This window comes from Alosa sapidissima, chromosome 2 (assembly GCF_018492685.1).
Source record: "Alosa sapidissima isolate fAloSap1 chromosome 2, fAloSap1.pri, whole genome shotgun sequence".
NCBI classification, from domain to species: Eukaryota; Metazoa; Chordata; class Actinopteri; order Clupeiformes; family Clupeidae; genus Alosa; species Alosa sapidissima.
In genome coordinates this window covers 4,933,373-4,947,025 of record NC_055958.1, presented here as the reverse complement: position 1 = coordinate 4,947,025, position 13,653 = coordinate 4,933,373, and the positions used below count along the sequence as shown (strand labels likewise).

At 45.8% G+C, this 13,653-nt stretch overlaps 1 protein-coding gene across 1 annotated transcript in view; it reads right to left on the bottom strand.

Annotated features, from left to right (window-relative positions):
- Positions 1-1,067: 1,067 nt before the first annotated feature.
- mgat4a (alpha-1,3-mannosyl-glycoprotein 4-beta-N-acetylglucosaminyltransferase A) overlaps positions 1,068-13,653 on the bottom strand; it is a 45,642-nt gene continuing 33,056 nt past the window's right edge. The window contains exons 4-15 of the mRNA XM_042073785.1: positions 13,094-13,227; positions 11,821-11,867; positions 11,574-11,687; positions 7,896-7,971; positions 6,583-6,697; positions 6,181-6,311; positions 5,486-5,593; positions 3,952-4,145; positions 2,498-2,576; positions 2,194-2,254; positions 1,936-2,048; positions 1,068-1,697 (exon numbers count right to left, since the gene is read on the bottom strand). Of these exons, the coding sequence (XP_041929719.1) occupies positions 1,671-1,697; positions 1,936-2,048; positions 2,194-2,254; positions 2,498-2,576; positions 3,952-4,145; positions 5,486-5,593; positions 6,181-6,311; positions 6,583-6,697; positions 7,896-7,971; positions 11,574-11,687; positions 11,821-11,867; positions 13,094-13,227 (1,199 nt within the window). The 3' untranslated portion in view covers positions 1,068-1,670. The remainder of the gene's footprint in view (positions 1,698-1,935; positions 2,049-2,193; positions 2,255-2,497; positions 2,577-3,951; positions 4,146-5,485; positions 5,594-6,180; positions 6,312-6,582; positions 6,698-7,895; positions 7,972-11,573; positions 11,688-11,820; positions 11,868-13,093; positions 13,228-13,653) is intronic.

Sequence of the window (13,653 nt, the reverse complement as noted above, 5' to 3'; positions counted from 1 at the left end):
CACCACTAGGGAGGGTATGGGTGCTGTGTGGAACCCTGAGCTCCTGAAGAAGTAGTCAACGACGACCAACACAGACACTCCCTGCCTCCCCTCCCCTCCCACAGTGAAACAATCATGAATGTCATGCTTTCAGCCTACACCTGTGAAGTTAACGGACTAGGGTCCTGCACATAGTTATTTGTGGACGCCAGAGGCTCTCTGCTCCGCTCCCAGCGGCAGTTCTTCTGCTGCAGAGCCCCAGAGGTGGGGAGGTGGGGGTGGGGTAGACCAGAGTAAGGCACACAGGTGGAGGACCTGCACGCCACAGCACTGTGCAGGCAGAGACCAAAATCAAAGCAGACATGGACGACAGCAGCTCTACAAGACTCCTTTTATCACATTCCACAAAACAGAAACCAAAACCCAGTAATAGAGATAAAAACTTTACAGAAACAAACTAGTTTTGTGTTTTCTTTCTCTCAAAAACGCTTCGTAGACTTTTCTTAGAGTAAAAAATTAAATTATTCTTTTTTCTTTATCTTGTAGAAATTAAAGATTTATTTCAAATAAATTAAAGTCACCTTCATAGATCGTCATAGTATTAATAATAAGTAGACGTAAATGTCATCTATCCCTTCATGGGGGCAAAAGGCCATGTTTGACTGGTTCTCGTGAAGGACACTAAAGGTCATGAACAAGTTCCTGTTTGACAGGAAGCAGTTTAAGATATAAGAAGTTTCTTCATAATGAGAAGTTTACCTCAAGAAACATTTGGCAGACCCATCAATGACAGGCTTTTTCTGGGATTAGTAAATGTATCTAAATTGATTGAACAAATCTGAATAGATTTTTTCACCAGTGTCTGCCACTGTATGATTTTCTTTTAAACAAATGACATATTTTGGGGGTTTACGCACACACACACACACACAGGATCCAAAAAAGTTTTCAAAAAACTGATATAACTGAATAACATTCTTCCTTAGGAAGGGGCTGTCTGCCACTCATATCAACAGTGCAACATCCCCAAACAAAACAATAACAGGTGCAATATGTATGTGTGTGTGTGTGTGTGTGTGTGTGTGTGTGTGTGTGTGTGTGTGTGTGTGTGTGTGTGTGTGTGTGCGAGTGTCCATGAAGCACGTCTCCACATCAAAGCCGGAGTGAACGAAGCTGAGCCGTAAGTGTCAGAATTCTCTCTGCCTCAGCAAAACTCGCACCTCTCCTTGATGGCACTGGACGCAATTCTTCAAAACCATGGTGCTCCCATGTCTGATAATGTCCCTCAGGGGGGAGGAAAGTATCTGTTCTGTACAGTAGTAGTCACATTCACATGAGAACTCAAAGAGTTGGGGGGAGTAGAAATCTAACAAGGGACACAGCCAGCCAAATAAATGGATGAAAAGAGTGTGTGTGTGTGTGTGTGTGTGTGTGTGTGTGTGTGTGTGTGTAGGGGGGCAGAAGTACAGAGGAGGAGAGGAAGAAAGACAGATGCCAGCATTTGCTTGGGGTAGATGGTGGCAATGTCCGAGGCAACACGTCCTCTACCAAACCACTGCTGATATTTCATTTTCTTTAATTCCTTCAGTTGTGGCACCAGGGGGACCCTTTCCCGACACAGCAAAGCACAGCACAGCTGAGCGTTCTGGAGGCATCCACCATTGTCACTCGGCTGGGGGTCCTACAGGCAGTTATCCAGCCACCCGTTTAATGTGAATCTGCAAAGGCAAGACAGGCACACAAATGGGTGGTGTGACGTAGTGGCTATTGAACTTGGCAAGCTTGCAGTAGTCAAATAAAGTCGTGGGCTAGATTCCCAGATGCTACCGTGGTGTTTTTGCTCCAGTGAGGCGGGCCCCTGCATTTGGTAACTACGTCATCTTGGATAAAAGTGTCACGTAAGCGCCTAAATAAATTTAGAAGTGGACGCAGAAGGGTGGTGTGAAAGTGGCTCACCTCACTGATGATGGCCCAGACGGGGGAGTCCTTGAGGACGGTCAGGCGCAGGGCCACCACCGGGTTGAAGGCCGGGTCCACTGCGGCCTCCACCATACCCTTCTCAAAGTTGGCTGAGAGAGAGAGCGAGCGAGAGCGAGAAAGAAAGAGAGAGGCTTCAGATCTGGATCTTTATTGCAGGCCTGTAGGGGTCCCATTTCTTATAGCTGGACATGGGAAACTTAGTTGGACATTTGACTGGACGTGGGAGAAACTCACCCACTCTAAAGAAGCGATCCTCTGTTCTTTTGTATTTGTCTTTGATCTGTAATGCCGGTTCCTGCCAAAGAGACCGCATAGTCATCATGCAGAACATATTCATCACCACTCCTAGATCACCCAAGACTAACATATTCCAATAACTGCTGACATGATGGCACACACAATTCTAACCTGACCAGCCACAAAAGTTGAGCTGAAAGTAACACCATTTGCTTCGTTTTTATCAATATCGTGGACAACTAAAAGGCAACTTCATTCAGCTTAGAATGTCCAGTGTACTGGTTCTAAAGCAGCTCCTTACCATCAGGGGGAGGATCTCTACTGTGGTGTTGTCAATCCGGTCTCCAGGGTGCTCCTGGTTTCCACTGCGGAACAGGAACCTACACAGCCACAGAGTGTACAAGCGCAACTTCGTAAATATGCTCATGCATGCACTAGTTCAACCTTTACAGCTTTACACGCATGTACACACACACACACAGACAAACACGCAATTCTGTTCAGTTGATTACTCAGTACCGTTATGTAACAGGAAAAGCTTGTGGTCAGATATTTGAAAAACTGGTTTCCTTCTCCACTAAGTGATCATGCAAAAAAATGTGCTAAATTCAGAACAACATCTCCAAGGAGATAAAGGCACCAACCGGACCTCTGAGCTGTACTGTTGGTTTAGTCGCTCTTCTGTGATCACTGTGGGCTTTTTTTTATTGTACTTGTTTAGATAGCACGTACAGATGATCTTAAATCACTCTCATGCACACACACAGACATAAAACCACAAAGCCAAACACACATGAAGATATGAGGCCCTTTAAGCAAGTCTCTACTTGAGTAGCTAATTAAATCTAGTCACACATCAATAGATTGAGACCGTATCTTGTTAATGCATTTAAACCCTAGACACTCGCACACACACACACACAGTCTCTAGACGCACACACACACACACACACACACAGTCTCTAGACGCAGACGCACACACACACACACACACACACACACACACACACAGTCTCTAGACGCACACACACACACACACACACACACACACACACACACACACACACACACACACACAGTCTCTAGACGCCTTGTCAGAGCCCAGATGAGGAAGTGCCATCGGCACTTGTCAGGACATGCCATGTCTCCCTGGCCGCCTCCTCTCCTCCTCTCCTCCCTCCCTCTCCTCCTCTCCTCCCTCTCCTCCTCTCCTCCCTCTCCTCCCGCTCCTCCTCTCCTTCCTCTCCTCCCTCTCCTCCTCTCCCTCCCTCTCCTCCTATCCTCCTCTCCGTCCCTCTGGTTCTCTGGTGGATGTGGCAGGCAGGCGGGGGTTCTTATTTTAGCCTCCTCATTAGCTGCCTGCGGTCCCTGGTGAGAACAGGCAGTGCAGTGTGGAGGAGTGGAAATGTGATGTGCACCTTTAAGGTCTCCTCTTCTCCTCCCCATCCCCCCTCTACCAAACTCTCTCTGCAGGACTCTCTTCCTGTGGCTACAGTTCTGCGGTTGTGGGTGTGACCATGTGTGCATGCACCAGATAAACATTTCCTGGGTTAGGATAGGATAGGTTAGGTCAGGACTGTGTGTTGTGTGTGTGTGTGTGTGTTGTGTGTTGTGTGGTGTGTGTTGTGTGGTGTGTGGTGTGTGGTGTGTGTGTGTGTGTGTGTGTGTGTGTGTGTGTGTTGTGTGTTGTGTGTTGTGTGTGTGTGTGTGTCGTGTGTGTCGTGTGTCGTGTGTGTGTGTGCAGTGGTGGTGAACCTCTCGATGCTGATGGGTCGGTCGAACTTGAGGAGCACGTAGTCTCCGGCGGCAGGGTTGATGGCCCAGAAGAAGTCCTCGCCCACGTAGGTCTTCTCCAACGTGTGGCCCTGGTAGATCTTCAGAGACGTGGAGACCTCAGCCGGAGGGTTCACATGGATCTTGTGCAGAAGCGGCTTCAGGAAGTCTTTATCCTGATATAAGCACACGTGCGCGCGCACACACACACACACACACACACACACACACACACGCATACATTCATCCAGACAAACACACCCAGAGATACACATACACACAGGAAGTCGGTTGTCAGCACAGGAAACAGGAATCCATGTGGCACATGTCTGTGGTGAGGTCAGACAGTTGAGTCAGAGAGAGGGGAGGAAGTGTGTGCGGGGAGTGAGTGGCTGTGGCCATGTCCGATCGGCCGCTCCAGTCCCAGTCCACTATCTAACCGTCCAAAGGGCGACAGCAGAACTGGCCCTGCAGTCTCAGCAGACAGGACACATCAGAGCAGCGCAGACAGGAATAGTCTGAATAGTATTTGACAGATCAAATTTACAAAACTAAAAGAAGAAGAAGAAAAAAAGATACAGACAGGGCAGGAAGATAATGTTTTGGAGAATCTGCATCAAAATGTGTCCACTGTGTGAATTTGTGGAGCCACAGTTGCCTTTGATGCAGACTAGAAGAGTGGCTGGCTAGCAGGAAAAAGTAATCTGCTCAGCTCAATTGGACTTCTTGGGGTTGTTTGGAAACAGCAGTAAGCATTGGTGCATGACTAGCTGCACAATACAACTCCACTGTCATTAATGTGAGGCTCCCTTGTGGGAAACCCGAGTGTTTGCATGTAAGTACTGTATATGTACAGCATACACACACACATACACACCCACACGGACGCACACACACACACACACACACACACACACATATATATTAAAAATCAGATTAACGACACAATTGTTCTGTGACTTGTCACGGTTATCGCTTTTTTCCCCATCTTTGGGCAGAAGTTTGGAAATATAGATATTTACAAGTAAAAACACAGAATTAACATTAACGGAATCAACACAAAACAAGTACATTTCAATTCAAACACTATTGTTTAGCAGCATATTACTCTTAACACGGATGATCTCCTATGAGCTACATATTTCCAATGAAACCTCTAAGGCCATCAAAACGGAAAGCTTGAAGGACTGCAACACAAATACAGAATATATGTCCAAGAGTGGATTTTATTTTGAAACGAGGATAGAAAATGCTGACCTCCAATACATGAAAACAAGAAATGAAGATGCAGAGAAGAGGCTTTTGGAGAAATACTTTGGAGGGACATAGTACCTATTTGCTTTTCATGAGTACAGTTGTGGCATAAGCATAACTTTTCAGATGTTTGCGTTAACGTATGAATTTTGACAGCACTATTATATATATACACTAATATATAGATATCTATACACACCTGTGTGTGTGTGCACACATGCAAGAGAGAGTGAGAGCGCAAGAGAGAAAGAAATTGAGTTACCGTGAGCTTCTGGATCTTGCCAGCAAGAGAGGAGTGCAGGCCGACGTGCTGGAAGAGTGAGGGCCTGAAGCGCACGCGCAGACTGGACTTCTGACGCTCGCAGTGTTTCTGAAGAAGAGAGGAGAGGAGGTCAGGAAACGAAAGGACATGGATCACACTGCTCAGCACTTATGATGTAGTTAACTGTTCCAGACTCACCCACTCACTGCACTTAACATGACAAAGATGTACAGAGAGAGAGCAGAGGAGAGAGGGAAAAGAAGAGAAAAAAGAAAGAAAGAAAGAAAGAAAGAAAGAAAGAAAGAAAGAAAGAAAGAAAGCAAGCATGATAAAGAGTGTAAGAATGGGGCGGTGATGGGAAGAGACAAGAGAGTGTGTGTGTGTGTGTGTGTGTGTGTGTGTGTGTGCGCGCGTGTGTGTGTTTGTGTAAGAGAGAGAGTGAGAGAGACAGAGAGTTAAAAGATCAGGATATTTCTTTCACTTTAATTGCAGGCACTGTGCTGATGTGTGAATAGTTTCTAACAATCTTGCCCCTCACAGGAAAGAAAACAGACAAAAGATAGAGGCAGAGGGAGGAGAAAAGGGGAAGGAGTCAGGGATAGACAAAGCCATCTGAAAAACCATCTCCTGATAGTCAATGCATGAATTGGACACACACACACACACACACACAGGGCAGAGGGGGGAAAACATACTGCATCTTTCTCTGGGTTGCACACTTTGACCCACAGGATGTGGTCCAGCAGCCAGTCAATGGGCTTCTCCTTGTAGAACATGAAGATGAATTCCACGATCAGATTCAAGTCAGGAGCCTGGAACATCTTACCTACATGGGAGAGGGAGAGGGGTTAGGGAGAGAGAGGGAGGGATGAAAAACAGAAATATCTGAAAGTGATAGCACTTAGGATTCTCAACTTAACCATCAACACTAATCGGCGAGAAAGCGTCTAGGGTGAAATTTTCCAAATTAGGCTAATTAATTAGGCACACACACACACACACACAGAGTGAGAGACCGAGGAGGGGACTCCTGTGTAACAACCCTTATCAGGTTAATGAGGTGGTGCCACTGAGGGAGTCTGGTGGAGGAGGCGTACCGATGAAGCCCAGCTGGGAGAACTCCAGGATCATCCAGTCCTCAGACGCCAGCTGCAGGGCAAAGTTCTTCATGGTGGCAAAGTAGTTGGGCTTGGCTACGATGTCATCTTCTAGCTGTGGGGGAAAAGTCCGGAGAGGGGAGAGGCCAGGTCAGAGAGATGCCTAATGCAAGCGCGCGTGCACACACACACACACACACACACACACACACACACACACACACACACACACACACACACACACTTAACCTAGGTTATTACATTATAACACAGACACAGCTACAAAGCTCATCTATTAAATCTTAAAGCACAGAAACAAGGCTTGTGGTTGGCTGTGGATCTGTCCTATTTTCTCTGACAAGGCAGCCTACAGACTATGACGACAGGAGAGCAATACCTTTCCCCTCTCCTATGAAAAGAAGGCTTTCTTAGAGGAGACAAACAGTAAGAGACACCAGATGGATAGATGCCAGAAAGAGAGAATAGAAAGTAGAAAGGAAGAGACAATGAAGAATGAAATGATTATCTGTACGGATGAAAAGGGTGATGATAACTAATCAGGTGCTATTCATTCAGTCAACAAGTACCGGTAGATAAAAAAAAAATACATCAATGACGCACACAACCCCCCCCCCCCCCCCCCCCAATCATGGATGGATTTGCGCAAGATTAACAAAGCCAAGCCAATTTGACAAAATGCCACTGCTCAAAAAAAAGGTATGTACACCTGCACAATGGTCTATGGCTATGCCTTTAGACAGCCTTAATGTACACCTGCACAATGGTCTATGGCTATGCCTTTAGACAGCCTTAATGTACACCTGCACAATGGTCTATGGCTATGCCTTTAGACAGCCTTAATGTCCACAGACATCAGCAGGACTCTACGTAAAGAGTGTGCTTTCATCATGAGCTATGCAGAGGAAGACTCTGCTCCCTACTTTCAAAAGTCTTATTATATAAACAGCATATAAACACAGGCACATGCACCACAGACACATATCCATAAGTCTGTTCCCATGACAATCCATAAGAATTCACGGAACAGTGGTGTGCTGTTGTCACCATGTCTTTCATTTCAAAACACACTTCAGCATCAGAGAGGATGTTGCCATGGAAACACCACTGCACAGTGAGGAGCAGAAAATACCCACTCATTAAAAAAAACATTGAGAGAAAGAAAGAAAGAGAGGTAGAAAGAGAGAGAGGTAGAGAGTTCTGAATGAGTAAGCGTACTTGGCCAAAGTACAGCATGGCAGGCATCCAAGCAGAGGATGCTGCTGCACACACATACTAATAAGCGGCTGATGTACCTGCACATAATATACCCCTTTATTGACAGCATACATCATGAGGAAGGAGTAGTCCAGGTTCTGCTTGGTCCGCCATCTGAGGAACAAAACAGACCAGACAACAACCTTTAGAAATCGGCAAAAGCTGCATAAAACACGTGGCACTGACGATCATAAAAACCTGAAGCTGCTGCATGTCAGAGATGGACTGCGATGGACTTAGCGAATGCCAATAGGTGGGAAAGTAGATGGGGGAGTGGGGGGTGGTCAGTGCCACTAGGTTGCTGCTGCTACTGTTTTTGTTGTTGGCTGGGCCAGGCAGCAGGTGTGTCAGGGAGACTGATGCAACCACAGTGACACACACACACACAGTACAAACACAGGTGGCCACACACACACACACACACACACACACACACACACACACACACACACACAATAGGTACCATCACAGCAAATGTCACAGCAAACAGAGGGAAAGGAAAGGATGCATGGCATGCAGACAGACAGACAATAAATAACACCATGACAACACCGTGACCATAACACACACAATAAATAACACCATGACAACACCATGACCATAACACACACAATAAATAACACCATGACAACACCGTGACCATAACACACACAATAAATAACACCATGACAACACCGTGACCATAACACACACAATAAATAACACCATGACAACACCGTGACCATAACACACACAATAAATAACACCATGACAACACCGTGACCATAACACACACAATAAATAACACCATGACCATAACACACACAATAAACAACACCGTGACCATAACACACACAATAAATAACACCGTGACCATAACACACACAATAAATAACACCATGACAACACTGTGACCATAACACACACAATAAATAACACCGTGACCATAACACACACAATAAACAACACCGTGACCATAACACACACAATAAATAACACCGTGACCATAACACACACAATAAATAACACCATGACAACACCGTGACCATAACACACACAATAAATAACACCGTGACCATAACACACACAATAAATAACACCGTGACAACACTGTGACCATAACACACACAATAAATAACACCGTGACCATAACACACACAATAAATAACACCGTGACAACACCGTGACCATAACACACACAATAAATAACACCATGACAACACCGTGACCATAACACACACAATAAATAACACCGTGACCATAACACACACAATAAACAACACCGTGACCATAACACACACAATAAATAACACCGTGACCATAACACACACAATAAATAACACCATGACAACACCGTGACCATAACACACACAATAAATAACACCGTGACCATAACACACACAATAAACAACACCGTGACCATAACACACACAATAAATAACACCGTGACCATAACACACACAATAAATAACACCGTGACCATAACACACACAATAAATAACACCGTGACAACACCGTGACCATAACACACACAATAAATAACACCGTGACCATAACACACACAATAAATAACACCATGACCATAACACACACAATAAATAACACAGTGACAACACCGTGACCATAACACACACAATAAATAACACCGTGACCATAACACACACAATAAATAACACCATGACCATAACACACACAATAAATAACACAGTGACAACACCGTGACCATAACACACACAATAAATAACACCGTGACAACACCGTGACCATAACACACACAATAAATAACACCGTGACCATAACACACACAATAAACAACACCGTGACCATAACACACACAATAAATAACACCGTGACCATAACACACACAATAAATAACACCGTGACAACACCGTGACCATAACACACACAATAAATAACACCGTGACCATAACACACACAATAAATAACACCGTGACAACACCGTGACCATAACACACACAATAAATAACACCGTGACCATAACACACACAATAAATAACACCGTGACAACACCGTGACCATAACACACACAATAAATAACACCGTGACCATAACACACACAATAAATAACACCATGACCATAACACACACAAAAGGGGGGAAAAAAGACTCCCTACCCCCACACACACACAAACCCATACAGAGCGACAGGTGGGCGATCAGAACAGAGCTGAACTGAACCTCTCTCTGCGTGCCCTCAAGCTGAATTATAATTCTCTCTCTTTTTATCGGCCTCTTTCTCTCTCTCTCTCAGCCACCACTTATCATACCATCAGTGCCACAGCAGGGGGTTCAGAGCCAGACCCTCAATAAATATTGTTATCATTTAAAACTGAGGAAAAGCACATCATAGCACACTCACTGATTACTCTCAGGACAGATAAAGCATGGTTGTGTGTGCGCGAGAAAACCTAAAGGCAAGCTTGTGTCACAATACATGTGCACTGCACAACATGTCAGGCTTTCACCCACACAGGCTTTCTAGGAAACCCACTCAGACAGGTGCATGCACAGGAACAGAGAGAGAGAGAGAGAGAGAGAGAGAGAGAAAGAAAGAAAGAAAGAGAGAGAGAGAGAGAGAGAGAGAGAGAGAGAGAGAGAAAGAAAAAGAGAGAGAGAGAGAACGAGGAGAGAGATCAGAGGTTTTAGTGGCTTAACACTGTTTTATCAAGGGACAGACAATGGGATGCAATGAAAGTGAGGGAAAAAGAGAGGATGTACGAGATGGGGGATTGAGAGAAGGAAAAATAGAAAAGAGTGTGTGTGGGGGGGGGGGGCACACAGAGACAGAACAGACCGACAGCGAGAGGGGAAGGGAGGGAACACAGGATGGGAGGATGAAAGGAAACAGATGACAAAGATAGAGCAGGAGATGAAGTGAGAGAAGAGAAAGAGGAGGGGAGAGAGGGACAAGATGATAGAAAGAGGAGGGGAGAGAGGGACAAGATGATAGTTGATGTTGATAGAACGCGATACCAGTTTCAACAAGTTCAGGTGATGTCCCTGTCTATCTTCAAAAAACTAAAGCTCTTCAGAGAGCACCTCCTCTCCTAGCACTACCTAACTAACTGGACATGCTAAATCTAGCACTTACCACTTGACTACTCCCCTTCCAGAACGGTCACTTGATTCCAAGTGAGTGGTAATTAATGATGCACTAACATGTCCTTGTAACAAGCCCCTTTGGATAAAAGTGTCTGGCGAGTGACTACATGTTAATGGAAATGCTAATGTAATGAGAAAGCCAGTGTGTCTTCATCTGGCTAGGCTGGCTTCTCCAGATGATGACGCAGTCTGTGTGGATGTGTGTCTGTCTGTCTGTATGCACACACCGCAATAACAAATGAAGAATTAGCATGCACAATACAAAAGGCCAGCTTTGTCTATTTGGGCTACGTATCTAATGTTGGCTAATATGAAATGGTAAAGCGGACTTTTGGATGTCTTTGCACTCATTGAAGGAAGCTGTCAATGATCACAAGGTTAACAACAGCTGACTTAATGACCATCAAAGCTCTCATCGTGCAAGGATCCATTTCCCCATTTCAGTGCAGGGTACATCTTAGTGATTCCTTGCTCACACATAAAATTCAAGTGTGTGTGTGTGTGTGTGTGTGTGTGTGTGTGTGTGTGTGTGTGTGTGTGTGTGTGTGTGTGTGTGTGTGTGTGTGTGTGTGTGTGTGTGTGTGTGTGTGTGTGTGTGCGCGCGCGTGCATCACCTGACTCTCTCCTTGGAGTCACCAAAGGTTTCCTTGAGATTATTGAGGTCAGGGTAGTAACTGGCAGGAGGGGAGATGACCTCGAGAAGGCCCGAGTTCAGCTCCGTGGCAAACCTGTGACCAAACGAGGAAATCATGAGACGTTTCAGACCTTAACGTGTTGCACAATTCAGTTTGCTATAAATAGATGTTATAAAAGCAAGATGGGAAATAATAACGGAAACAGCGGTTAAGTAACATCACTCACTCTTTCTCTAGGCCTGTGACCACACTGTGTACATAATCTATGTCCGTCTGAAAGAGGAAAACATAACAGAACATTTAGCCAGTGTACATGCAAACACACACACACACATAACAGTTTGCATTCTTTTTGGAAGAGTGTACTCTGAACTAGCTAAATTAGAGGGGTAAGTAATTTCCTTTAAAAATAAAAAAAATAAATAAAAAAACAAACAAACAAATAAACAAAGTAGGGAGAGTGTCCTACTCTGGGCAGTGTCTGAGCCCTGGTGGGAACCCTAGGCCACACTGCCATGAGGGGGAGCTCAGGGCTGGCTGCTCAGACGTAGTAAGGGGCGTCCCCACGGCCCGGGCCCACCATTGTCCTCATTCCACAGCAGCCAAAAATTAACCAAGGGAAAAAACAAACTGGGGCCAGCCAATCAGATACAAGGAAGGATTGAGAGAAGTATGCCGAAACAAGAACAAATGAATTGAGTGTGTGTGTGTGTGTGTGTGTGTGTGTGTGTGTGTGTGTGAAGGTCTTCTTATATATGCTGGTGAGAACCAAACAGTGTGGCACACTGTTAAATTTTTCTAGCCCTGTTGGCATCAATACAATCTTCATTTCTCTTTCCATCTTTGCCCCTTATTCTCCTTTTGTTTCTCTCTCTCTCTCCCCCCCCCCCCCATCTCTACCTCTCCCCATCTCTACCTCTCTAGCAAAAGGGATCTTAGATGAAAGTGCGAGCGAGAGAGTGGAGGAGAGAGGGGAAGGAGGGAGGGCGAGATAAAAGGAGGATTAAAAAGCATTTCTGGCCCTCCTTGCTCTGTGACCTTGGATTCCTGAGGAGTGGGCATCCTGGGCTGGGGGAGCGCGAGGCCTGAAAAGACCCCCCTCTGAGTGGGGAGAGGACAAACAAGGAGCCCCTGACCCACTTTTCACCCTCCACCAGCAGCAGGGCCAGGGGTCTCCAGCGGCGACTAACATGTGTATAACACACTCACCCACACAAACAGAGGGAGGGAGAGAAAGGGAGAGGGAGAGAGAGGAAGGGAGGGAGAGGGGGAGAGAGAGAGAGAGAGAGAGAGAGAGCGCAAGGGCATGTAAGCCTGCAAATCATTTGTAAAGTGCACCTCAAATATTTATTCAGCCTCAACAGAAAAGGCTCAGACTCCTAAAGGTGACACCCACACACACACTTTCACATCCATAAATGCATAAATACACCCATAGTACCAAAAAAATGTCACTTGCACCCCACACACACACACAGGCTCCGTTATCCACCACTCACCTCTCCCACAAAAACGATGATGACGCAGTCCAGCTTCTCCTCGGGGGACAGCTTGTCCACCAACGAGCGCAGGGTCTCCGCCAGGTAGGACTTCACCTTGCGCTTCACCGTGGGAATGCCCATCACCATGGACACTGGACACCCAAAAAGAACACAGGGGGAAAAAAGAACACACTCAAATCAACACAATGTCTCTTAATAACAACTCCTCCGTCTACTAAAAACACCGGACACCGTAAAACAGTGACCGCGACCACCTGAGACCAGCGTCCAAACTACTTTGTCTGGCAGTGTTAGCGGGCTGCTTATACGGCCACAGAGGGGCGTTCAGAGCCAAACACATTTGCTCTTTGAGGGGCGACCCACAGGAGCAGGCAGAGAGTAAACAGAGTCAGAGACACACAATGAGCGCAAGACGCCCCACCGTGTCAACAGAGAAGGCCGATAAGACTTGCATGGAAGATAAGCGAGTGGAGAGAAAAGAGGGAGAGGGAGAGGAAGGAGAGAGAGAGAGAGAGAGAGAGAGAGAGAGAGAGAGAGAGGTGAAAGTTAGAAAAAGG